The sequence below is a fragment of the Cucumis sativus genome, chromosome 3 (genome assembly GCF_000004075.3).
Source record: "Cucumis sativus cultivar 9930 chromosome 3, Cucumber_9930_V3, whole genome shotgun sequence".
Classification (NCBI taxonomy): domain Eukaryota; kingdom Viridiplantae; phylum Streptophyta; class Magnoliopsida; order Cucurbitales; family Cucurbitaceae; genus Cucumis; species Cucumis sativus.
Genome location: NC_026657.2, coordinates 24,650,887 through 24,678,870, shown reverse-complemented (window position 1 = coordinate 24,678,870; position 27,984 = coordinate 24,650,887). Strand labels below are relative to the sequence as shown.

Here is a 27,984-nt window from a genome sequence, read left to right as displayed (position 1 = left end):
CGTTTTTCATTCGTATTTGAAGTGAAGCGACGTGACGCTGTTGAACTGAGGTGTCTGGGTCAGAGTCGATCATGGTGGGAAATTTGATCTTAGCTTCGTCGTATCTTTGATGATGAAGGTGAATGAAATGCTCCGAGGAGCTTCTCGCGCAGTGCTGATCCTTCTTCTCCTCTTCCAAGGTTCGGGCGGAGATGGGAGTGAGTTCGTCGGAGATGGGGGAGATTTCGGCGGCGACTACTCTAAACTATCCGGTATCATAATCCCTGGCTTCGCTTCCACACAGCTACGAGCTTGGTCCATTCTAGATTGTCCATACTCGCCTCTCGATTTCAATCCTCTCGACCTCGTCTGGCTCGACACTACTAAAGTATCTCTATCGCTCTACCTTTATATCTTCTTCTCTTGTTGGCATGTAAGAATGAAACCTAAGTTAATGTCAGTCCATGATTGGAAATGTGAAGATTACTTGTCTGTTTCATTGCAATTGTCGTCTTGAATCAACTAGTGGATTAACATTATCATATTAATGCTGTAGTTTTTTTTTCTTTATATTGTAGTTGTGGTAATTTTGGATTCAATGTGTTCAAATGAGCGAGACCTTGTTTATGATTGGAATTGTTATGAAATCCATGCCTTTCGCCCTTCTTTTTCTGGGTATTAATTGATAATTCAGTTTAGCTGGATTATTGGGTTTCAACTTTAAATAGGAGACTTAGAAGGATAACTTAAATGTTTGCTGTAGTGTAGTTGAATTAAGTAGAAGAAGATTTTGAAACTCGTATTAAAAACTGCACCACTATTGTCTGTTAATGTTCTAAATTCATGTGATTTTTCTCTTTCGCTAGCATTAGCAATATTGTTCCTGTCGTATGGTTAAACTAAATTCGATTACAAGTTGCACTGCTCAATCTTTTTGAATGTTCATTTGTCTTGCAGCTTCTTTCTGCAGTCAACTGCTGGCTCAAGTGTATTTTGCTAGATCCATACAATCAAACTGATCACCCTGAGTGCAAGTCACGGCCTGATAGTGGTCTTTCGGCCATCACTGAACTTGATCCTGGATATATAACGGGTAATTGAAGAAATAGTATGATAGTTTTTTCTTTAGACTAGTCATAGAATGAACATGGTCACTTGTTCTTGAAAAGAAAAAATAAATGGTCTGGTGGTAGAATGTGTTGCGGAGCGTACTTCCATCCACTGACAAGTAATGCTAATTTATCAACTGCAGGTCCTCTTTCTTCAGTATGGAAAGAATGGATCAAATGGTGTATTGAATTTGGTATTGAAGCTAACGCAATTATTGCTGTTCCCTATGATTGGAGATTGTCACCAACAATGCTTGAGGAGCGGGACCTTTATTTCCACAAGCTCAAGTATGTATATGGATCTATAATACATGCTTTTATTATCATTGACCTCTCCGCTGTTGCATTTTTACTTTCATGTCACCTTCTGATCAACCTTTCCTTAATGTTGAGAAATTCAATTATTGCCATTTTGGGTTATTTAAAGATATTTTCACAATACTTTAGATAACATTTTGAACATTACAGTGAAGCAGAGTCGAGGTATATGTAACAACATAAGAAGGATTTGATCCCAGATACCAAGCACAAAGAGATCTAAAATCTTAAGTTAAATTTAAAGATTCAATGACTAGTCATAGGATTTATTTACTTACTATTATTTTTATTTATTTCTTGTTTTGTTTTCTTTTTGTTTTTTATAAGCCTTAGAAGTTAATTTGTTCCAGCTTGGAGATGCTTAATGCTTCTTTCTGAATACTCTTCTTCTCTTTCCAGATTGACATTTGAGACAGCCTTAAAACTTCGTGGAGGCCCCTCAATAGTGTTTGCTCATTCATTGGGTAATAACGTCTTTCGCTACTTTTTGGAATGGTTAAAGCTGGAAATTGCTCCAAAACACTATTTCCAGTGGCTGGATCAACATATTCACGCCTACTTCGCTGTCGGTATGAATAATTTCATTTAAAAACTAATACCTCAAGTTACTTTTTAGATTTCATGCACACTATTACTTGCCCCAAATTTGTTTTCTCTATATCTATTTATTGAAAACAGGAGCTCCTCTTCTTGGTGCACCTGACACAATAAAAGCAACTCTTTCTGGTTCAACATTTGGGCTCCCTATCTCCGAGGTTACTTTTTAATTATCAACTTATGGAGACCTTTATTTTAACTCTCTCATCCTGTATGGTGGCTGCTCTTTACTTTTCATGCTACTAGACAAACTTGTCAAGAATAATATTGCAACGTTTAAAAGAAAATGTCTATTTTTTAAACATAGGGCAAAGTTCAAGGGTATTTTTGATAATTTAGCTTTTTTTATTTGCTTGACCTGCTCTCCTATCCTGTTTGCTCTTGTCATTGCATTGACTACGAGAGTTGGATACTATGATGCTAAATTTTTTTAGAACAATCAGTTTATGAACTACTCTATGAGGACCAGGTTTGTGGAATGTAATGTCTTAAATTCCCCCATTTTGACTCGAGGTGAATGAATTGTACATTGGGATTGGGATACCATAAAATTGCAGATATCACTTGGTCAAACTGTGTTAGACCTCAAAAGTTCCTTGATTTATTTGGTTTTCTCCATTTTGTAATAAAATTTTGTAAATAGGTGGAAATAATAAAGGACTATCTATGAAAAGCTTGTATTTCTGCACTTGTAAGTTCATCACTTCTCCTATTTCTATTTTACATTTAACTTTTGCTGGGTATTGCTGGTATTGCTCATTGTTAGAATTAGTGGACTTGTTGTATGTTGAAAGCCCAAATGTTTTTAATCTTTCATGTTGCCCTAATTATCTTTCATTATTTTAGGCTTCTATTGCCTATAAATTAATGCTCCCTTGTATCATTAGTTTTATAAGAAAATAATAAGAAAGATTTGCACCGTGGTTTTTCTCATTGAACTAGGGTTTCCAAATTTGTGTTTGTTCTTCATCTCTACTTTCGATATGGTATCGGAGCATGATATTGACCAATCCCTAGACAACACAACTCTTGATGGAAACCAAACAGAGGAGACAATCGTCGGTATCAACGTTGCCTTCGCTGCCGCCGTCGATGCTCGGATCAGCACTGCCATGAATGAGTGGTTCCACTGCCGAAGACCTCCAGACCAGCCCATCTAGTTTAGATCACACCGGCCAATCCTTCTCTACCTCCCTTGTCTTCATCCCGCATCTTATAATGTCCCGACGCGTTGTTCCATGTGTTGCCACCCATTGATTCTGTTGCAAATCTTAGTCATCATTTCGAGGTTAGGAACCCTCAAATTCACTCAACATTTGAGGTTGGTGAATCTTCGACACAACCCTAACGTTCAAGTTTCCTCTTCTTCTGGTATAGGTCACTAGCAATTGGAAGAGCTTCGACAACGGATTGCAACAAATACAATTAAGGCTACCTTAAGGGCAACATCCAACACTCCTGGTCATCACCTTTACCGATGTATTCTGAGAATTCGGGACCTCGTTCCCCACTTTATCCTCTTTTTATGTGTCTAATACAGTTACAGAGTCTATATGATATTTATCAGGGGAAAAGTTGAACGACAATAACTATTTCTCATGGTCTCCGAAAGTGAAAATGGTCCTTAAATGACGACATTAATTTGGTTTTCTAACAAGAAAAATACCTCGTCCTCCATCGGGAGGCCCACAGGAACGACACCGGAAGGAAGAGGACTTTCTTCTTTGATCCATATTGATCAATAGTATGGAGCCATAGATTGGCAAACCCTTACTGTACGATGCAACTGCTAAGGATATTTGGGACACAACCCAGAAACTATATTCCAAACGTCAAAATGCATCTCGTCTGTACACACTACAGAAACAGGTTCATGAGTGCAAGTAAGGAACCATGGATGTCACATCTTTTTTTAACAAACTCTCTTATTCGGCAGGAATTGGACCTATGCAGAGAACTAGTCTGGAGCAGTCTTAGTGATGGTGTGCAGTACTTTAGAATTGAAGAGATGACATGATTTATGACTTTCTTGCTGGTCTTAACCCTAAGTTTGATGTACTTTGCGGGCGTATACTGGGCCAAAAACCGATTCCATCCCTGATGGAGGTCTGTTCTGAAATCCGCCTTGAAGAGAATCGTACAAGTACTATGAATATTTCGGCGACTCATGCTATTGACTCTGCTACTTTTAATGCGAGGTCCTCTACCAGTGGCAGTGACAAGCACAATGGAAAACCAGTTTCAGTTTGTGAGCATTGCAATGAACAATGGCATACTAAAGATCAATATTGGAAGTTACATGGTCGTCCCCTAAGAGGTAAAAGTGCTCTTCCAACGACAAATGTAACACAAGGCGGGCTTATGTGAGTGAGTCTGCTAGATCTTCTCAACCATTTGATCCATATGGAAACCAGACCAATCCCAGTCCCGAGTATACTCTAGGTGCCATTGTCCAATTTGGTATACCTCAGTCCTTCGGTCTTATTAGTGTTGATGGGAAAGAACCCTTGGATTCTAGACTCTGGTGCCATAGATCATTTGATTGGTTCCACTAAACATTTTGTGTCCTATATTCCATGTATTGGTAACAAAACAATCAATATTGTAGATGACTCCTTGTCTCCCATTGTTGGGAATGGGAAGATTTCTCCCTTTGTAGGGCTCCCTACATAATGTTTTGCATGTGCCCAAAATTTTTTATAATCTGCTAGCTATAAGTAAGATTTTACTCATGAGTTAAATTGCAAAGTTGACCTGATTTTGTTTCTTTTTAGAGCTTGAACTCGATGAGGATGATTGACACTGCCCGATATAGTAGGGGACTCTACCTCCTTGATGACGGTGCCTCCTATAGTAACATTTCTAGGACTAGTCTTTTATCTTCATATTTTACTACTTCTGAATAATATTATATGCTGTGACATTTTCGTTTTGGTCACCCTAATTTTCAATATATGAAACATTTATTTTCTTATCTTTTCTCTAAACTTGATGTCTTTACCTTGTCTTGTGACGTGTATATTCGGGCTAAGCATCATTGGGTTTCTTTTCCTTCTCAACTATAGAAACCAACCCACCCTTCCACACTTGTTCATAGTGTGTCTGGGGACTATCCTAACTACGTCATCTGGAAAACGGTGGTTTATAACCTTTGTTGATGATCATACCTGTCTTACTTGGGTCTTTCTCGTCTCCGACAAATCTGAGGTCACCTCCTTCTTCAAGAACTTCTATCACATCATAGAAACGCGGTTCAATGCAAGATTGCTATTTTACAGAGTGACAATGCTCGTGAGTTCCAAAACCACACCCTCAATGAGTTTTTGTCCTCCAAAGGAAATTTCCACAAAAATTCCTATGCCTACCCCCCCAACAAAATGGCGTAGCCGAGCGCAAAAACCATCTCCTTTTGGAAGTAGCCATTCTCTTATGTTGTCTGTTTCCCTTCCTTTCTATCTGTAAGGCGATGCTGTTCTCACTGCAACCCATTTCATAAACTGGATGCCTTCCATGTCCTACATCTCCAGACTCCATTAGAGTGTCTGAAAGAGTCATATTCCTCTACACCTCATTTTTTATGTTCCTTTTCCGGTATTCGGGTGCCACAACCTATGTTCATAACCCAACTAAGTTTACCTCTCGGGCCCAAACATGTATTTTCGTTGGTTACCCTTCGCACCAATGAGACTATAAATGCTTTCATTGTCTTCTTGTAAGTACTTTGTCTCCATGGATGACACCTTTCTTTAGGATTGTCCTTTTTTTCCTGTTGGCCTACTTTATAGGAAGAGTGAGAGTGAAGAGTAACTGGATGATTTCCTTTAGAGTTTACTAGTCCTACTTTTGTTACCCTACCTAGCCTAGATCCTCACAACATGGTCCTACCTATGAACCAAGTTTCTTGGAAAACCTATTATAGGAGAAATTTGTTAGACCTCCTATAATACACCAATATAGCATAAGGAAGGATCTGAAGGAAAAGAAGGACAAGAAAATAGTGGAGAATGTAACAACCCAAGAGGGACCACCATGAAAGAAACGGTTTGAAGGGAAAAGGAAGAGGGGGGACCACATTGAGTGAGAGAGTAAAATAAATAGAGCAGGGGAGAGTAGAGGGATGGGTTGGGTATGTTTTTGATGAGAATATTTTCTGTGTATTCTTGAGGGAAGAATAGCAGAGAGGGAGGGTAGTGTTCTACGAACTGGTACCTTAGCCAACTCGTTTATCATATTGTAGCTTTTACTCCTTATCAATATAGTGTAAGTATTTCTTTCACAGTACTTTATATTGGGAAATCAGGTGTTCCATCATTTTGGTATCAGAGCACGACGATCTGGAAAGAAGAACAATCATGGTACAGACAAGAATCGAGGAAAGGATGGAAGCGCACGAACAAGAGCTTAGTAAAATACCGGTGATAGAGGAGAAACTCACGACGATTTTGCAAAACATGGAAGGCCTGCAGGCTCAAGTAGAAAAAACTTACCAGTTGGTAATGATATTCATGGAGACGGTGGCAAAGGAACGACTGCTAGCAAATGGTAAGGGGAGTGAGTCACCGGTGCAAACAACCTCAACGATGAAATCGGTGGAAGGAGAGAGCTCGGGGAGCAAGGAGACCAGAAACGATACGTCAGAGAAGAAAGTAGACGACGAAGGAGAGAACAATGATCGGAGCAAGTTCAAAAGAGTGGAAATGCCAGTGTTTAACGGTGACGATCCCGACTCGTGGTTGTTTCAAGCTGACATGTATTTTCAAATACATAAGTTAACTGATTCGGAAAGGCTCATTGTAGCCACGATTAGCTTCGAAGGACCGACTCTGAATTGGTATCGAGCCCAAGAAGAGAGAGATAAGTTTATCGATTGGTTAAACCTGAAGAAACGACTACTGTTACGTTTTCGGTTTATGTGTGAAGGGTCTCTGTATGGCTGCTTTTTACGTATACAACAAGATTTGAGCGTAAAAGAGTATCGAAATCTTTTCGATAAGTGGATGGCGCCATTAGCAGATATTCAGGAGAAGATTGTGGAGGAGACGTTTATGGGAGGATTGTAACCGTGGATTAAGGTGGAGGTGGAGTTATGTCGACCCGTTAGATTGGATGAGATGATGAAATGTGCGCAGATGGTAGAGCACCAGGAAATCGTGAGGAGGGAAGCAAATCTTCCTGGTTACTCAGGATCGAAATCCCCAAACTACCCCCATACTAACGCCAAAACAAATACAGTTGCAAATGACCAAGTAAATAAGAGGAATACTATTTTTCCGATTAGAACGATCACAATCAGAGGGGCGCCTGCAGTAGAAGTCAAGAAAGAAGGGCTGTCTAAGAGGTTATCTGACGCAGAGTTTCAAGCCAAGAGAGAAAAGGGACTCTATTTCAAGTGTGACGAAAAATATTACTCAGGACATAAATGCAAGGCAAAGGATCTACGAATGTTTGTGGTAAGATCTGATAACATAGAAGAGGAAATATTCGAGGAAGACGAGTATGATCAAGGGGAGTTGAATGCCATGGAAGTATAAGGGAACATCGAAGGAGTAATAGAACTTTGCATCAACTTGGTGGTTGGGTTGACGAACCTCGGGACTATGAAGATAAGGGGGCTGACCCAAGACAAAGAAGTTGTCGTGTTAGTCGATTGCGGCGCCACACACAACTTTATATCGGAAAGATTGGTCACAACCTTGCAACTTCCGACCAAGGACACCTCCAATTATGGGGTCATCTTGGGGTTCGGAACAACGATCAAAGGAAAAGGCGTTTGCGAACAGGTGAAACTCAGTCTCAATGGTTGGATCGTCACCGCAGACTTTCTACCGTTGGAACTAGGAGAAGTGGACGTAATACTGGGGATGCAATGGCTATATTCACTAGGAGTAACAGAGATGGACTGGAAGAACTTGACCATGTCATTCTCTCATGATAATAGGAAAGTGATAATAAAAGGGGACCCTAGCCTAACCAAGACACAAGTTAGCTTGAAGAATTTGACCAAGTCTTGGACTGATTCGGATCTGGGATATTTGGTTGAATGTCGAGCACTAGAAACAAGAATCATGGAATACGAGCCAAGAGCAGAGGATGGGCTCATCAGCATTCCAGACAAGGTGCAGGTAGTGTTAAAGCAGTACGAGGACATGTTTGAATGGCCCAAAAAATTACCACCGGAGAGGGATATTAAACATCACATACACATCAAGGGAGGCACCGACCCAATCAACGTCAGACTTTATAGGTATGCCTACAAACAGAAAGAAGAGATGGAGAAACTAATGGATGAAATGCTCTCATCCGATATTATTCGCCCAAGTACCAGCCCCTACTCAAGCCCAGTCTTATTAGTAAAGAAAAAAGATGGGAGTTGGAGGTTTTGCGTGGATTACAGAGCACTCAACAATGTCACCATTCCAGATAAGTTTCCAATTCCTGTGGTTGAAGAATTGTTTGATGAATTAAATGGAGCGAACCTATTTTCTAAAATCGATCTAAAGGCTGGTTATCACCAAATTAGAATGTGTAATCAAGAAATAGAAAAAATAACCTTTAGGACTCATGAAAGACATTATGAATTCCTAGTAATGCCGTTTGGACTCATGAATGCCCCGACCACGTTTCAGTCCCTGATGAATAGTATATTTAGAGCCTACATGCGGAAATTTGTCTTGGTTTTTTTCGATGACATTCTAGTATACAGTCAAGGATGGGAAGAACATTGTCAGCACATAGAATTGGTATTGGAAGTCTTGAGAAGCCATAGATTGTTTGGGAAATGGGGTGGAAGTGGATCCAGAAAAAATCAGATCCATCAAACAATGGCCGATTCCTACGAATGTACGTAAAGTAAGAGGATTTTTGGGGTTGACCGGATACTACCGTCATTTCGTACAACATTATGGGTCCATTGCAGCTCCCTTAACACAGTTATTGAAGTTGGGATCCTTTAAATGGAATCAGGAAGCTCAGGCACCGTTCGAATTGGAGACTGATGCATCTGGTTATAGGGTGGGAGCTGTCCTGATGCAGAACAAGAGACCAATTGCCTTTTACAGCCACACTTTAGTTATGAGAGACCGTGCCCGACCAGTCTACGAAAGAGAGTTGATGGCGGTCGTGCTGGCAGTGCAACGTTGGAGGCCATACCTTTTAGGCCGAACGTTCATTGTTAAAACTGATCAACAATCTCTCAAGTTCTTATTAGAGCAGAGAGTGATCCAGCCACAGTACCAAAGATGGATTGCCAAGTTTCTCGGCTATTCATTTGAGGTAGTGTATAAACCCGTCTAGAAAAAAAGGCAGCCGATGCTTTATCTCGAGTAACACCTGTGGCACAACTTCACAACTTAACGGCTCCTACGTTGGTTGATCTAACAGTCGTAATGGAAGAAGTGAAGGAGGATGAATTTTTGATGGAAATCATCAACAGACTGTAGAAAGGTGAAGAAGTGAAGAATTATACGTGGCAACAAGGACTGCTAAAGTACAAGGGAAGAATAGTAATTGCAAAGAAGTCTGCGCTGATTCCTACTATTTTGCACACATACCATGACTCCGTATTAGGAGGACATTCCGGGTTCTTAAGGACGTATAAGAGGCTAACCAGAGAGCTGTTTTGGGTAGGCATGAAGGCAGAAATACAGAAGTATTGTGAAGAATGTGCCACGTGTCAGCGAAATAAAACCTTGGCCCTCTCACCGACAAGTTTACTAACTCCGTTGGAGATACCAAGTAGCGTATGGGAAGACATATCTATGGACTTCATCGAAGGGCTGCCCAAGTCCAGTGGACATGAGGTAATTCTGGTGGTGGTTGACCGTTTCAGCAAGTATGCTCACTTCCTGGGCCTTAAACATCCGTTTGATGCCAAGACAGTAGCGGAGGTATTTATGAAAGAAGTTGTAAGGTTGCACGACTTTCCACAGTCAATAGTTTCTGACCGTGATAAGATCTTCATGAGCAATTTTTGGAAGGAGCACTTTCGTCTGGCAAGCACAAAATTGAACCGAAGTACCGTATATCATCCTCAAACAGATGGTCAGACTGAGGTGGTTAGCAGGTCAGTGGAGATTTACTTAAGATGCTTTTGTGGAGAAAGACCAAAGCAATGGATGAAGTGGATTCCTTGGGCTGAATATTGGTATAATACCACATATTAGCGTTCTTTAGGAGTATCTCCCTTTCAAGCAGTATATGGACGTGCTCCACCAGCCTTGATATATTATGGCGATCGTGGGACCTCCATTTCCACATTGGATGAGCAGCTTAAAGAAAGAGATATAGTGTTGGGAGTGTTAAAAAACATTTGCGTATAGCACAGAACAAGATGAAGAGCTACGCTGACATGAAAAGAAGACACGTGGAATTCGAAAAAGGGGACATGGTGTTCTTGAAAATCCGTCCTTACAGACAAGTCACCATGCGTTAGAGGAGGAACGAAAAGCTATCCCCTAAATATTTTGGACCCTATCAAATACTGGAGAAAATTGGACCAGTGGCATATAGGCTGGAGTTACCTGCGGCAGCAACAATTCATCCGGTCTTCCACATTTCACAGTTGAAGAAAGCTTTCGAGGAAAGCGCTAACAAAGAAGAATTTGTATCCTTTTTGATTGAAAATCAGGAGTGGCTAGCAATACCAGACGAAGTCTTTGGGTATCAAATGAATGCGAAAGGAGATTGGGACGTTCTAATGAGCTGGAAGGGACTGCCAAGGCATGAAGCAACGTGGGAGAACTATGACGATTTTCAACAATCGTTCCCTGATTTCCACCTTGAGGACAAGGTGAAATTGGACCGGGAATGCAATGTTAGACCTCCTACAATACACCAATATAGCAGAAGGAAGGATCTGAAGGAATAGAAGGACAAGAAAATAGTGGAGAATGTAACAACCCAAGAGGGACCACCATGAAAGAAACGGTTTGAAGGGAAAAGGAAGAGGAGGGACCACAGTGAGTGGGAGAGTAAAATAAATAGAGCAAGGGAGCGTAGAGGGATAAGTATGTTTTTGGTGAGAATATTTTCTGTGTATTCTTGAGAGAAGAATAACAGAGAGGGAGAGTAGTTTTCTACGAACTGGTACCTTAGCCAATTCGTTTATCATATTGTAGCTTTTACTCCTTATCAATATAGTAAGTATTTCTTTCACAGTACTTTATATTGGGAAATCGGGTGTTCCATCAAAATCTTAGAAAGGAAGTTGGGTCTCCTACTATTCAGCCGACTCCGGTCCAAGATTATGAACCTTTATGAGATCAAGGTATAATTGATTCTATTGACTCACACGTTGATAGTAAAATGAGTGAAAGTGACAAGTTCGAGATAACTATTCCTAAAAATATAAGTGAACAGGGTAGTGTTGATACTGAGGTCATTTCAGATGGAAAGGGCAGTGATTATGGGAATGAGGTTAGTGCAAACTGAGAATGAAACTAGGGAGGATCCTTAAGAAAATATCATTAAGTATGATCCGTCTCTTAATTTGCCTATTGCATTAAGGAAGGGTACAAGGTCCTGCACAAAGCACTCTATTGTTAACTATGTTTCTTATAAGAACCAATCTCCTCAGTTTAAAGCCTTTACAACCAGTCTTGACTCTACGAAAATACCTAAGAATATTCATGTTGCCTTTGAATGCCCAAAGTGGAAAACTGCAGTCATGGAAGAAATGAGAGCCGTGAAAAAGAACAAGACTTGGGAGCTCTGCACTCTCCATAAGGGACACAAGACTGTGGGATGAAAATAAGTGTTTACTATCAAATACAAAGCATATGGTACTCTTGACAGACAGAAGGCCAGGTTAGTTGCAAAAGGATTCACCTAGACTTATGGGGTTGACTACTTTATGACTTTCTCTTCGTTGCAAATTTAAACACTGTTAGGTTCTTGCTGTCTGTTGCTGTGGATAAAGATTGGCCTATATTAAATTGATGTTAAAGACGGGTTCCTAAATGAGGATTTAGAAGAGGAAGTGTATATGAGTCCTCCACCAGGATTCTAAACCCAGTTTGACCATCATGTTTGCAAACTTCGGAAGTCCTTGTATGGATTGAAATAGTCACCAAGAGCTTGGTTTGACAGATTTACCACCTTTGTCGAGTCTCAAGAGTACTCAAGGCACTTTGATCACAATTTGTTCACAAAAGTCCCTAAGTCTGGGAAAATAACAGTTTTGACAGTCTATGTTGATGATATTATTTTATTTGGAGATGACACTAATGAAATCCTCCAACTAAAAAAGAAGATGGGGAATGAGTTTGAAATCAAAGGCTTGGGGAATTCGAAATACTTTCTTGGGATGGAAATTGCCAGATCTAGAGAGGGCATCTTTGTATCCTAGAGAAAATACACCTTGATTTGTTAAATGAGACAGGTACGTTAGGATGGTGTCCTGTTGATACACATATTGAGTTCAATGCAAAATTCAAGGATACAAGTACAAAGTTCCGCTTGACAGAGAGAAATATCAGCGCTTGGTGGGAAAACTGATTTATTTATCTCACACTAGCTTGACATCTCACCCTAAACAAAATTTTGAGGTATTTAAAAGCAGCTCCTGGTAAGGGATTGAGATTAAGGGAAATTGTACTTTTGTGTGGGGCAATCTCGTTACTTGGAGAAGTAAGAATTAATGGGTTGTTTCCAAGAGCAGTGCTGAAGATGAGTACAAGGCCATGAGTTTGGGAATTTGTGAAGAAATTTGGCTCCAAAAGGAGTTATCTGAACTTCGCCAGGACTATAAGGTGCCTATGAAATTTTTCTGTGATAATAAGGTGGCTATCAACATTGCCAATAACTTGGCCCAACATGACAGAACTAAACATGTGGAGATTGATAGACACTTTATCAAAGAGAAATTGGACAGTGGTAACATCTGCATTCCATACATACCTTCAAGCTAACAAATTGCTAATATTCTCATGAAAGGGTTTATCAGACAGAGCTTCGAGTTTTGTGTTAGCAAGTTGTGTCTTTTTGACATTTACGACCCAACTTGAGGGAGGGGGGTGTTAGAATTAGTGGACTTGTTGTAGGTTGAAAGCCCAAAGGTTTTTTAGTCTTTTATGTTGCCCTAATTATCTTTCATTATTTTAATCAGGCTTCTATTGCATATAAATTAATGCTCCCTGTATTATTAGTTTTATAAGAAAATAATAAGAAAGATTTGCACTGTCCCAGAACTAGGGTTTTCTCATAAAACTTGTGTTTGTTCTTCGTCTCTACTTTCAATACTCATTAATGCCAACTTCTTCGGCATTTCTTTGGTCCTTCTTATTGATGTCCACCAACTAATTCAATTTTTTTTTCTTCTAAAAATAAAACCTGCAAAAAGATTTTGTGGCATTTCGAAGCAACTTCTCTTCAAGATGAGGAGATACCTTTTTAGGTTTTTACACCTTAGGACATTAAGTGGAATGTTAATTGTCTCAAAAGAAATGTCTGCAGTTAATTACAATTGGAATAAATCACTTCTCTACGTTTTTGGTTTAACCTAATACCAGTTTTAATTTGGTGAGGTATCAGGGGACAGCGAGGGTGATGTGCAATTCATTTGGTTCTTCATTGTGGATGATGCCATTTTCTAAGTATTGTAGGGGAGATGATGTATATTGGAAGCATTTCTCCAAGGGGAATGGTGGAGTTCATCACTCCTATCACTGTAGTGAGCAGGAACCCCATTCAAACTACTCAGGGTGGCCAACATACATAGCCAATATAGAAGTTCCTTTAGTGCATGGTAAGATTTGTGACTGATTCCATCCCATGTGAGACTGCATAATGCTATTATAGTATTATTGCTGATTTTCTCATTGTGTGTTAAATTACCTGGAGACTCAGCTGGATATGATGCATATCCATCACTTTCAGAAGTTACACATGAAAACTTAACAAACATGGAGTGTGGACTTCCTACTCAGCTATCTTTCTCTGCCCGTGAAACATCTGATGGAACTTTTTTCAAAGCGATTGAGGATTATGATCCAGATGGCAAGAGACTTTCATATCAGCTAAACAGGTGGACATGTTTTAGCAATTCTAATAAAACGTATTTTGCCAATAGTTATAGAGGTTCTTATTGTTAATGCAATAGACCGTTTAATATTATGTTCCTAGGGTTACTATATCAGATTTATATACTTCACATATTTTAAGATATTTCTTGAAAGAAACTGAGAACTAGGAACCTTTCATTTTCCCTTTTCAATATTTTGTTAACGATGTTTTTATTTGGTTCTTACTTTATACTTTTATATTTGTATTGGGATATCCTATTTTGTTTGTTACTTTCATTGTATTTTGAGCATTAATCTCTTTTCGTTCCATTGAATAAAAGTCTCATATCCTTTTCAAAAAAAGAAAAAAGAAAAAGAAAAAGAAAAAGAAAATGTCAATGTCTAGTGTGTTTCACAAATGTCTTTTAAGTACACCAAGAGAAGACTGTTGACTGTTTTACCTTCTGTGATTTTAGTAGCAATATATCAGTACCCTTGTATTAACGTGGATGTATTGTTGGAGTCTTATAACTTATGCCTGGAAAACATGGGTTAAGTTGTGCCACAACCTGTACTAAGTCATAACTATAAGTCATAGACACTATGTTTATTCTGTAATTATATCATGGGGATAAAAAATGGATAAAGTGAGTGCAGGATCATGGAATGAAGTAATAAAATATATGCTATTGTAAAGTCAAATATTTTGGAAAAGGGAAAAATCATTTTATGATTCAATGCTATGAAGCCATTTTTCTTGGGAAATTGGAATAGACAGAAACAACCAAGTGTCCAATGAAAAGGAACATGAAGTACGAGAAAGTCATCTAGTTGGCTAAGTTGTATTGTCTTTTATGTTTTGCGATTCTAGTTACATTTCTTTAGCCAACAATTCAAATTGTAGTCCCCCCTTCTTTTCAGGGATTTTTAGTACGATAGTAGGGGTCTTCTTTTTCTTTTTTTCTTTTTTAATGTTATTTGGTTACACACTATCTATTAACTTAAAAGATTATATGGTGTATTCAAATAATTGTATGTTTTGGATCTCTTAGTTTCTTCCATGTTGTGTTTTGGTACTACAGGCTATATCATAGCGATCCTGTTCTGAATCCACTGACACCTTGGGATAGACCTCCGATAAAGACTGTTTTTTGTATTTATGGAACAGATCTAAAGACAGAGGTATTGTTACAGTGTCTGATTAAATTCATTTCCTGTGTCATCTTTATGCTTGAGGGTCTTTATTTTTTATTTTATTTTAAAAATAATAGTAACTTTCCGTTTTTAGTTTTTGCACCTTAATCTTATACATATTGTACGACCAATATGGAACATTTCTTTCCACTCCCCAAATGCTAGCTTTCCTTTAATATTTTTATGGTGACATTTTTTTGTGATACATTCCTAAAACTTGTAAGTACACTTACAAAGTTCTCTATTTTTGTGGAGTTATAATATGGAATCCAAGTCATATTACAGATAGCAATCGGATATGTATGCTGATCCTAATTATAAACTTTTATGAAAGTAAACTAGAGCCACAAAATCGAAGTAGTTGAACAACATACCTCACTAGAGCTTATGCTTCTTTTGTTGAATCCACATTTCTAAGTTGTGCAATTGATCTAGTTTTCCTTTAATCAGTGTTGGGGGCCCAGTTCACCGTCCTCCAATCTCGGGGGAGCTTTGTCCATCTTAAATCCCTACTTTTCCCAATGGCACCATTGAGGCAATTGATCTAGTTGAATGGGATCTTAGATTCATAACTAATCCAAGCCGACTTTGATCTTTGATGTCATTTGAGGTTATAAGTTTTCAAGTTAAAATGTTATGGTGAATGATAGTTTTGATATATTGGCAATGGTAAAACAGGTTGGTTACTATTTTGCACCAAGTGGAAAGCCTTACCCAGATAATTGGATCATTACCGATGTCATCTATGAGATTGAAGGGTCTCTCATTTCGAGGTTAGTGGCCATATTGTATTAGTAATGATGAGAACCGAGCTGCAGGGAATGATTAATTCTTCTTGCTTATTGCGATCTTGGCTGTTTATGCAATGGCTGTCGAGTATTCTCCTTTGAGATCTCAAGTTTTGAGATTATTTTGTTCAGTTTTTATTTAAGTAAAAAACTTCTGTATTAATTGGAAACAATAATAAAGGGTGAGTAGTAATCAAACATCTAAAGAACCAGGCAGAATTGCTAAGTAGATATCTGACCTGCCAGAACTAAGAAGGGATGTTTAACGGTGGAAAAGAGAATTCTAGGTTTATTATTTTTATACAATGAAAATTACAAAAGAATGACAACTTTAAGGCTCTAGCAAAGCCCTATATAGAAAAGGAAGTAAACTTAGGGTAAAGTAAAATACTAAAATACCCTTGGGGCTATAAACTATCAACAAACCCTTTATTTCCAACACTCTTCCTCAAATTGGGGCATAGATGTCAATCACACCCAACTTGCTAACACATGAGTCAAAACTTGGCATGAGTGACCTTTTGGTGAAAACATCATTAATTTATTGACAAGATGGAATATATAGAATACATATATGACTATTATCTAGTTTTTCTTCTATAAAGTGTGTCAATCTTCACATCTTTCGTTCTATCATGTTGTACAAGATTATTGGCTATGCTTACAGCTGCTTTATTATCACAATAGAACTTCATAGGTAAAACACTATCTTGGTGAAGATCAGACAACTTCAACCAGATTTCTTCACAGATTCCCAAACTCATTGCTGTATTCAGCTTCGACATTGTTTCTAGCAATAACACTTTGCTTCTTACTTCTCCAAGTAGCTAGGTTACCCCACACAAAGCTATAATACCCCTAGTTAGATTTTCTGTCAATAACTGATCTTGCTCAGTCAAAGTCAGTATAGGTCTCAATGCATTTCTCGTTAGTTTTCATAAACATCAGACCTTTACTTGGAGAGCTTTTCAGCTTTACTTACCACTAAATACTGATACCACTTCCAGTTTCGCATTGAATTCAATAGGAGTGTTAGCAGATTTACATCCAGTCATACATGTTTCTTTTAATAGGTCAATGGTGTATTTCCGTTAAGAGAGATATCATAATCCCTTGATTTGTCTGTGTCACGCCCCACCCCAAGATCACTCTTTGCGATCATGTGGGGGCATGACCGCCTAGACACTCAACGCGTATTTCGTTGCGAGATAACGGACTGAACGCCTAGTAAGCGGATTTAACACAACAATCAATCTTAATGCAACTTGAATCTTAATCTTAACACTTAACTTGAACTTAACTCCTAGTTTAAACTGAACTTAAAACCTTTATCTTTTAACTTAACTCAAACTTAGGTACTTAAACTACTAGGCAATAAGAAACCATACAAAGCAAGATAACAAACAAACTTCTTTTATTAGCTTTAACAACATGCGTTCAAGTACAATATACATGCTTTTTTAAATACAAAAACTATAAAATAAGGCTTCTAACGCCTAGTGTAGCTTCACACTTAAAACGTCTTGCTAACTCCTCAACGCGTGGCAGCTCGCCTTACCCTTTTCAACTTGACCTCAACGTTCTGATACTTAGGGAAGGGAAACTTAAACCATAAGTCAAATACTTAGTGTGAGGTTTTAGAAAACCTTTTGGGGAATGCAATACAATAAGTAAATTCATTTTCATAAAACAGGCTCCCAATGCCTTATTTAAAATCATGAATCACACATTAGCTTCTACTTATTATTTTCGCCAAGAACATGAACCATTCCCGCACATAGACTACTGAGATTTATTTAATTAGCATTCCTTGGAGAATTTCCCAGATCATTTCTCATTGCTCAGGTTGCTAACTCAATACGCTCCTTTTCAACAAATTGGTAAGCTTCTTACCGCCATGTGGTCCTGGCACCCATGGTTGCCTTTATTCATTATGTGCACATAATAGCTAGCTTATTGATAGGAATAAAGCTAATGGTTTACTTGCATACATACATACAATCATTACGTAGAAACTTTAGTTTAGAAACTTCCTTTTCACATACAAGCTGTTCAGTAAACATCAAGAACATTACAACACGCGTTTAACATTTCATAACAATATAATGACTCATAAAGAATGTTTTCAAAATACTAATCTTTCTTTTAGAAAATCACTCACAAAAACACTTAGTTTCCTTCCTCTAAATGCCTAACTTCAAGAATCCTTCTTCTCGCCTAGTGGCTTCTCAGCAGCACAACACTTAGTATTTTCTCTTCGCAATTCCAAAATAGCAGCACTTCTTTCAGCCCTTTCAATCCTATTTATACTCATCCTTAGCTGGATTAGTCATACTTAAGCTTCTCGTTCTCTTAGCTCGCCAGCTCCTACTTAGTACTTTACACGTGTAGGTTTATTAATTTTTCAGTCCATGATTAACCTAAACCCAACACGTAATCAACTGTCCAATCAAGATTAGACATTTCCTCGAAATACTCAACTCTCCTTGCCTGATTTCATCTTGCATTACAACACCAAAATGCCTATCTCTTCTCGCGTGTATAGGGCTTGAGCTTGTACTTCTTCAACGCATCGCTTAACTTCGACACGAACTTTCATAATGCCTACTCTACAAAATGATTACTTTCCAATTCTATTCCGGACTTAGGTCTCACAGTTTGATTCCTTATTTGTGATGGGTTTTTGCTTCCCTTTTCCAGAAGAGTTTGACTCTCTTGTGTTTTTGTTGAAGTTTCATCATTTCTTGCAACTCCGTTATACTCTGGAACTAACATATTGGTCTTGCCATTCTCAACCAAATAAAAATATCATCCTCAACACACATGTTACTATTATTAGAGCCACTAGTTACCTCGAGCTTGTGTTGATTTAGATCTAGAAGCTTGTTGCCGCGATAGGTAATTTACCTCTATGGTAGGCGAACGACTCACTAATCTCAGTTTCATGGGTATCAAAGGGTTGTGGTGGCACTAGAATTGGATGGCTATGCAAGGACTGAAGATAACTATCAACAATGACTTGGACAATAGTGGCAATGAAAAAATCGACGGCTTTGGCGGCGACAGTTTGACTGAAGTGAGACTGGTGCATAACTAAGGTTATTTTACACTGGTTGGTTTTCGCCAATTGTGGCAAGAGTTTCGTCATCACTCTCTGATAACATGTTAAACGACAAAAAAGAGAGCACTAGGTTTACGTGGAAAACCCTATAACAGAGAGAAAAAACCACGATAGAGAGTCTCTTTTATTATTTTTACGCACAATGAAAGTTGCAAGAGAAGGCAACTTTTTAGGATCTAGCAACTTCTGATACAAAAAAGGAAATAAACTTAGGGTAAAATAAAATACTAAAATACCTTTGGGACTGTAAACTATCAACAGACCTGATGTAGGACATCCTAGGTTCTCGATGTTTCTTTATTTGTTTCCTAGATTTCTTGATTTTAGTTAAGGTTTATTATTCTTGTTTCTTGTTCAAAAGAACATTAGTTAAAAAATAACCAACTTATAAAGAAAGCTAGTTAAAAAATAACTAACACATAACTAATTCTTGTTTAGCTTTCAACCTATAAAAGGCTCCCATATTCATTAATAAAATCATCTTGAGGTATTATTCATAAAAACTCCATGCTTTGCATCAAGACCCCTTATTTCTAACAAGAGTTAATTGCCAAAATCCTTAGCAACATTTAAGCACAAAAGGGAATCGCAATTCATCTCAGATTTTAAGCTTTGACGTGAAGATAAAAGTCCAATCGTTATATATACTCACTTATAATCTTAAAGACTGCCTACTCATTTGTATCCTTCTATCAGGCAAATCATGAATTATGTAAATTTCTTCTTTTCATGGTTCGTTATTACTCCTACTTGGTGCTTCTTTTAGTCTTAATTAATGGTTGTAAACAACAAATGTTTTCATTTTCTTGTGAATGGCTGTAAGTTTTAGTCTTATGGTCCTTATTTTGTTGAAGGAACCCATATTTTCATCTCTGAACTTATAGTTTTTATAGATCAGGGAATCTGGTAGATGGAGATCCTGGTATTGCCAGTGGGGATGAGACAGTAAGTTGGCAAATGACAAACATTTTGCTTCTTCAGTAGTGCAGTCTCCCATTTTGGTGGCTGAAATTTCAGAAAGTGGCTCTTCAGCGTTGACGTACAAAGAATTCTCTGTTCTCAGGTACCATACCATTCCCTCTCTTGGTGCAAAAGCTGGCTCGGACCAAAAGTTAACATAACAAGGGCTCCTCAGGTATTAACGTTCATTTATTATTTAGATTTTAGCTTCTCATGAAAATGGGATTTCTAATTTCCATGAACAGAAAAGAATATAATATGTTAATTGTGCAGGACTTGAAAGTTGTACCAAAGGTAATTCGTATTACAAAGGCTTGAAATTATGATAATCCAACTATTTTTCTCCATAAGAAACCTGAATAGAGTAAGATTACGTTATATTGGACATGTTTCCATAATCTGATCTAGTGACCTGGCTAGGCTGCTTGCCGGCAATTCTTACATGTCAGGAATGAGTTAAATAGGATTCTTGTAATTTACTTTTTATGCTAAAAAAATTGAGGATTATATATGGTTTGTGGAATTCCATTATTGATCATTTAAAACATGTGGCATGTACGTAAGTCAAGACCCTCAGGCAAACTAATTGAACAAATTCCTGGACTCCAAGTCAAAGGTGTATTCTTCAATCATTTTTTTTTTATAAGAGACAAGTATATTCATATAACAAAACAGAACATCCTAAGGGCGAGGGACAAGAGGGCCCTCCCCGGAAGAAGCTAAAGAGCTAGGACATAATGGCCTTCCAATTGTTGAAAATCATAGAAAGGCTATAATTACAAAAGTGTTTGGTGTAATTCGTACTCCACCAAGAGGCTGTGTGTTGAACCACAGTCCAAAAAGAATCAAAAGAATTAAATCTATCTTCAAAAATTCTGCTATTCCTTTCTTTCCAAATGCTCCACAAAAGGGAACGCGACGCACATTTCCATAAGATGTTTCCTTTAGGGCTGTAACCCCTAATATTAAGACCTTCAATCATCCATCTATCAATCTTGCTAGGAAGGCAAAACTCCAAGTCGAAAATACCAAACAGCGTGTTCCAAGCTTTTCTTGTGAAGGGACAATGTAGGAATAAGTGATCCAAAGTTTCCTCATCTTTAGCGCATAGGCAACACATCGAGGGGCTAAGCAATGTGTTCTGGATTTTTTTTTGTAGTTTCTCATGGGTGTATTCTTCAATCATGAAAGCAAAAAATCCCTAAATAATGGTTCTCCAATTTCCTATTTTCCTCCTTGTGAATCTAGGCAATAAACACCCTAAGCTTACACGCTGTTCTTGGACTTTGCAAGATCCTTGTGCTATTAGCAGGGCCTTAACTTCTAAATTTAGTTATTTAATATTTTGAACGTTTATGTATATTTCGAGTTGACCGATTCTTATTCTTGGAGAGGCTTCTGTTATAGTCAGATCTAATTTGCTTGTTTTTACACTATGTAGGTAGAACATGATGGGTCAGATGTACAGATTGATATGAATGTAGAGCATAACTATGGAGAAGATATTATTCCCAACATGACTAGGTCACAGAGGGGCAAGTATATAACTTACTATGAAGATTCAGAAAGTATTCCAGGAAAAAGAACTGCTGTATGGGAGCTTGATAAAGGTATGTGGCACTCAACTTTCATGAACTGAAGGATGGTCTTGAAGTTTACATTATTTCATTTGATACTTGGATGAAATACAAATTGTGGCTTACAAGGTCAATGTAAAAAGGGTTGGTCATTGTGGAAGCAAAAACTTGAGATTTTATCTATTTTGATTGGGGAAACCTTGAGAAAAGGTTTATACTTTTCAGGACTGCAGCCACTTCCTCTTAAAAATCTCTCTAAATGAAGACAAGTTATTTTTCTGCTTTTAGAGAGAGAAGATAAGAGAGGATACCAAGAAAGTCAAGAAAAACTTTTTAGCTCTTACATTTTGCATTCAATTCAAAATTACATTACACGCAGAATTATTTCACATCATTAAAATGTTTTTCTTATTGAAACTATCTTCGTATAGTTAATCACAGAAACATCGTGAGATCCCCTGTTCTAATGCGAGAATTGTGGCTCCAGATGTTGCATGATATCCATCCCAATGCCAAGTCAAGCTTCGTTACCAAAGGTGAACGGCATTAATTTCTTTTTTATTTTCTCCCATTTTCTTGGTCTTTGTGAAACTGGTAACAACCCTTCACAGTTAAGCGCGGTCCGTTGAGGCACGAGGATTGTTACTGGGACTATGGAAAAGCTCGGTGTGCCTGGCCTGAGTACTGTGAATACAGGTGAGACTCCAGAAATTTCAGCCATCTCCGAAATGTCATGTTATTATTTTAAATTAATTATTGATAAATTTTACCCCAATTATAATTTTACATGTGTTTTCGTATTAAATTAAGACATGATGATCAGCGACAGGTGGGATTCTTTGTTCTGTCAATTTTATATCTTTGAACTTAATTTGAGGATACATGCAAATTTATAGCTGGTCTCAAATTTATTAATCATCAATTTAAATTAATAACGTGATAATTTATGATTGGTTGTAATTTTTTTATCAACACGTAGTTTACCTTTTTTTTTTCCGTCTTTTATTTAAAGATCATCTATGGCCATGCAGATATGTTTTTGGGGACGTTCACCTTGGACAGAGCTGTAGGATAAAGAATAACTCAACAGATATGCTCTCACATTATTTGTAGATTGAAAGGTATAAATCTCATCTGGCGATTCTTTTGGGTCCTGGAAGTGTAAGGTCCGGTTAAGCATAAATAATTACTTGGTGTGATGTTGAAAGAAACATACATATTGAATTTTAGGTATTTATTTCACGAAAATTTAATTATTTAGGCTCCTTTGATAATTATATAATTTTTTATTTTTAAAAATTAAGTTGATAAACACTATTTTCTCTCTGATTTATTATTAGGTATATTTTACCAATATTTTCAAAATTGAAGTCGAAGTTTTGTAAACTATAAAAGATGCTTTTTGAAAAACTTGTTTTAGTTTTAGTTTTTTCAGTTTTGGTTTAGATTCAAATGTTTACAAAAAAAAGTATAATTAAGAAAGTATAAGAAAAGAATCCATTTTTAAAAACCAAATGATAATGATACAAGCCTTAAGATTTATTAAACACCTGTAGTTTTGACCGGCAAAATCTTGTAGTTTCTGAGACTAAATGTAATAATGTATAGTTTAACTGATTACTTACGTTGATTAATTCTTGATTGTACGCGTCCCAAAGGAACGTTTCTGGCTTTGTAGGATAAACAATAAGATTCATATAAATTACTAGGTCAAAGAATAGTTTACCAGTACTTTTACAACTAGATAGAAAGATGGAAAAATTCAGCACTAGTATTTACTGGGTTAAAGATAAATCCTTTTTGCTATTCGTCCTCTAGGTTCTTGACCTCGTGAAACTCTAATTTCTCCAGCTGTTGTTTCCCATCACATGCAGGTTTCATCCATTACTCATATTTTTTGGCAAATTCCAGCTATAATGGGAGCTTTGTTACTCTCTGGAGTTGGAGAAACTGCTCGTAGAATTCTTGAGGATAGCGATAATTTCTAGAGATTCATTGTAAGACAGGTAAATGTTATGTGGGCTTCATTCCAATTTTATGTAATTAGCGCTCGGTTGCTTGTATGGCAATGAAAATAATGCCCAAAATTTTGATGGGATGGTTTTGCTAATGGTTGCATGCTTTGTCAATGGTCTTGTATGTAAAGAGATGCTCATAGCTGGCTATAAAAGTTTTACATTTCCATCTTCAACACAATTTCTTAGCTTTCAAGTTTCAAAATTTGGTTTCCGGTTTTCGGAGTTGGTGCCAAAATTAATATGGAAAACCATAAACCAATTGCACATTTCAACTGTGGATCAAGTAGGAGAGATTATCAGAGTTCATGAGAGGAAACACAATGGAGGAAAAAGGCAGAATAGTCCTAGCAAGGTGGCAATAAATATGCATCAACTCGATGTTGACTCAGCTAACTGCTCTTTTTGATCTCAAAGGAATACGGGAGTTCCATGTAACACCGTTTGTCATCATCTTCGAACTGCAATAAACCAACAAACAAACAAAGGGCAATTCATCCATCAGACTCTAAAATGATGTTATATTCAGCAGCTTGTAGTTCAAAAACATAGCAAAGCAAAATTTGTAGCAGAAAAGACCAATAGATACAATATTTTATATTAATATGCCTTAGTGACTAAAAGAACCCCTACTCTACTAGAATTTAAGAGCAATTGTTGCATAACTTGAGAGATGAACTCCATTTAAGGACACAAAAAAACCTTCCAAGTTACGGGATGACATTCAAGTAAAGCTTCAAACAGGTCTTGGCACAGCTTAAAACTAATGAATTTTTTAAAGGGTTAGTTTGCCTAATCAAAAAATTTTATTAAATACCCACCATCCTATGATTGAACACCATTTCAGATGAACTGTCATATACTGATAGATTATGCATCTCCCAAGTATGGCATTTTAGATATATATTCTTTTCTTTGGAGAATTTGTGACAATTTTATGGATGCTACGTCATTTTGATAAATTGAAATGATGGTGTATCATAGTTTAAATCTGTCCTCCTTTCTCATGTATTATATTAATTTATGAGTTGTGTCCAAGGTTGACTCTCTTTCCTTTCACTATCACTAGGGTGACTCAGTTTTCATGCATAAAATGTTTGTCGATGCAATTTCAACTTTCAAACAAAAGTAAGTACTACTACGATATGGACTATTAGTAAATACTTGAGGGAGTGTTTAGAGCAAAGAGTTAAAGTTGCTTTCTGGGAGTTGTTCAGTTGTGGAACTAGGGGGTAAATAGGCAATGAAACTAATAATTTTTAATTGTAGTCGAAAAAGAGGGTTCGAGAAATCCTTGGGCCAGACAACTACAAAGAGTGAAGTTGACGATTCCTATTCCTTAGACCAAAACATGTCTTAAGAGATAAGCATTTCACATTCTAGACTTAAATTTGAAACTTAAAATTGGTCCAACCGTATAATCAACAACATGTATTTGTTTGTGCATACCTTAAGCTTTGCAGAGTAAATACCCCTCGCAAGTATACCAGAAGGAGTGGTTTCCTCCTCCAAGGTTTCGACATACGGTTCACGTTGAGGAGCAAAAGTACCTAACATTCCTTGAGTTTGATCGACTAATATTGATGGGAAAAACACAAGCACAATAAGTTATGAACACAATAAATAAATGATGATGGCAACAAAATAAATGGTGATCACATGTAATAAGTAAACTCAAAAAATGAGAGGAAAAAATGGTGACAGTAAATAATATTCATACACTTATAAAGGAAAAAGAAATCAAATAATATTGTGCCTCAAAGAAGATCATTGGCTCACAGTAACAAATGTCTCCAAAAGTTTGAGTTCGATTTTGAAAACAAAGAAATTCACATATGGAATCAATGTTTATCAACTCAATGGTTATCAAAAGGAGACTTAGTTATTCACCAACCACTAAATGAGCTTATTTTCCTTGTATCATAAGAAAAACAGAACTACACACAACAATTATTGGAATCAATACAAAAGAAAACTAACACTGCCAAAAATGGAAAATAACAATTATTAGAATCAATCTGTATGGAATGATGTTGAATGGCTCTTCAAAAAGGTTAGTTAAGATAACATTTTAATGCGTTCTTTCAGAGCAGTAGGACATTAATATCTTATGTACCTATCAATCCTCCTCTCCAGACTTTGTTTGAGTAGGACAGGCCAGAGACGATGTTATGCGTAACTGTAAACGTCAACCTAAGTTGGTACCGAGATCCTTCTTGAAGGGTAAAAAGAACACGACCACTTTCATTTTCATTTACAGGCAATGGAGTATTGACTTCTCCAAATTCATCAGAGATAATTCCAATGGAATGAAACTTGACTTCAGGTTCCCTTTGTTCTAGTACCAGAAAAAGGCAAAATGTTAACTCAAATACAAATGCAACAAAGTTACTAATTATCAAATTGGAGAATTACCGCTCAGATCACTTTCTAAGCACCCAAGCAACTTTTCTTTCCACCTTCTTAGGCTTTCATCATCCTGTAAAGGCACAATCGAACTTTAAAACAGAATTTTAAGACCCTACAAAAGTCAATTATTTCTAAGTTGTTCCCAGTGATTGATTTCTGAAGTTCCTACCCCACAAAGACACATAAATATAGGGTTTAGAGTCACACTTGTGGGGAGGGATGATGTGAGGATACTTTCCTTACTATTCAAAGTTCATCCAAACACCTAGCCACTTCGAGAGGATTGACAATCTCTCCACAAGAACACTGTTTAATTGACAAAATGATTCCTACCTTACTCCTACTAATACCCACCAAAAACTTGGGCACTTAGCCTAACCTCCCCTGCCCTGATATAGGCCACCTATACAACGCATTTCGCTCCAAGGTACCTCCAGGGTTCAAGGTTCAACTTCAAGGCCCAAGTTTCTTTTTGGGACAATGGGCAAAACTACCTGCAGAATATGGTGTTCTTTCCATGCTAAAACTAGAGCAATTGAACTTTTATATGTGTTAAAATTAGATCCTTAAACTTATAATAATGGTGGAATTTAGACCCTTGAATGATAAAAACTTATTCGAGCGTTCAATTTTTATCATTTGGAAGTCCAATTTCAACTACGATTGTAACTTTGAGAGTCAAAATTTAACATTTGATAAGTTCAAATGAATTGAAAGCTCGAGGATGTGATTGCAACTACCACCCAATAGGGTGGTTTGCAATTTACCCTTTTCTTTTTATGAAAATTCAAGCTTTTGCCGAAAACAAGTGAAGAATACAAGTAGCTGGTAGAATACAAAAAATAAATCCCAAATAAAAGGATCCAAACTAAGACTCCCATTCCTTAAGTTGTAAACTAAACTTAGAACTCTGAACTAGCCTTGAGTCGACAAAGCCTCCCCAGGCATTAAGTATTAGTGGATGGGGCATGAGAATAATGCACAGAAGTTTTTTTTTTTTTTCTTTTTTTTTTTCTGAAAAAGAAAAGTCCAAATATTAAAGTGAGTATAGATATCAACCTTACAACATAGATCAAACCATTGAACACTTGGCAATAATAAACATTAACAATATGCTTTCCTGCATATTCTGCACTAACAAAATCTCAAAAACCAATCAATATTATCCCATTTCAAAGACGAACAATACACAGTTTGTTTGTTGAGAAGCAGTTTCTAAACCAAACTTCATTACTATATTAATCTGTCATACCCACATCTCAAAAACATAACTCAGTAAACAATAACTAACAAAATCATGAAAACCGAAACAAACCCTTTAGTCCAAAAGCTCCGACTAAAAAAATGGAGATTTAGAAAAGGGAGAAAGGTAGAGAAAGATACCTTGTCCTTCTCAAGCTGTTCCTTGAGTGAAAGCAGAGGCCCTGGAGTGAACCCATCTTTATCATCAACCTCTGATTCCTCACTCTCCTTTTCATGACGGAACTCATCAACTTTTCCGGCGGACGACGGCCCTGCTTCCTCCTCAAGCCTCTTCCCAACCTCCATCGCACTGATTGCGAGAAATCCCTTAGCAAAAAACAGAGGTTTTGGGTTTAAAGATGTGTGAAAAGCTGAAGGGAATAGAGGAATAAAAGGTTTGTGATTCAAATTTGAGCAGCGGAATTGTACCCATTTGTACTCTCAATGAAACATTCTGTCCCCTTTCTCTCTCGCTTTTGTCTATTGTAGCGATTTGTATTTGTATTTTGAAAACAGTGCTCTGTCGGCGTGCTGTTCTTTGTTCATTGAGGATAATTGTGTGAAAGCAACTTTCTTCAAATAACATTTTAGTCCCTCTATTTCTATTCTATATTTATAATTTGATCCCCATATTTTTAGTTTTTTATTTTAACTTTCCAAAGAATCATAGATTTAA

The 27,984-nt window shown here is 37.3% G+C and overlaps 2 protein-coding genes across 2 annotated transcripts; one reads left to right on the top strand and one right to left on the bottom strand.

Moving 5' to 3' along the window:
- The first annotated feature begins 4 nt into the window (after positions 1 to 4).
- LOC101222759 (phospholipid--sterol O-acyltransferase) lies at positions 5 to 23,833 on the top strand. The gene is made up of 16 exons (XM_004151945.3): positions 5 to 367; positions 937 to 1,072; positions 1,232 to 1,376; positions 1,806 to 1,975; positions 2,085 to 2,161; positions 13,533 to 13,746; positions 13,848 to 14,025; positions 15,085 to 15,184; positions 15,875 to 15,969; positions 19,999 to 20,050; positions 20,169 to 20,240; positions 21,507 to 21,675; positions 22,074 to 22,178; positions 22,254 to 22,338; positions 22,674 to 22,763; positions 23,517 to 23,833. Exons 1-15 carry the CDS (start codon positions 110 to 112, stop codon positions 22,753 to 22,755), a joined length of 1,938 nt encoding a protein of 645 aa, XP_004151993.1. The 5' UTR covers positions 5 to 109; the 3' UTR covers positions 22,756 to 22,763; positions 23,517 to 23,833.
- On the bottom strand, positions 23,780 to 27,843 carry LOC101203602 (rho GDP-dissociation inhibitor 1). The gene is made up of 5 exons (XM_011653308.2): positions 27,450 to 27,843; positions 26,073 to 26,136; positions 25,774 to 25,995; positions 25,107 to 25,231; positions 23,780 to 24,118 (listed from the first exon to the last, which is right to left on the bottom strand). The coding sequence occupies exons 1-5, from the start codon at positions 27,612 to 27,614 to the stop codon at positions 24,050 to 24,052; spliced, it is 645 nt and encodes a 214-aa protein (XP_011651610.1). The 5' UTR covers positions 27,615 to 27,843; the 3' UTR covers positions 23,780 to 24,049.
- Between the last annotated feature and the right edge of the window lie 141 nt (positions 27,844 to 27,984).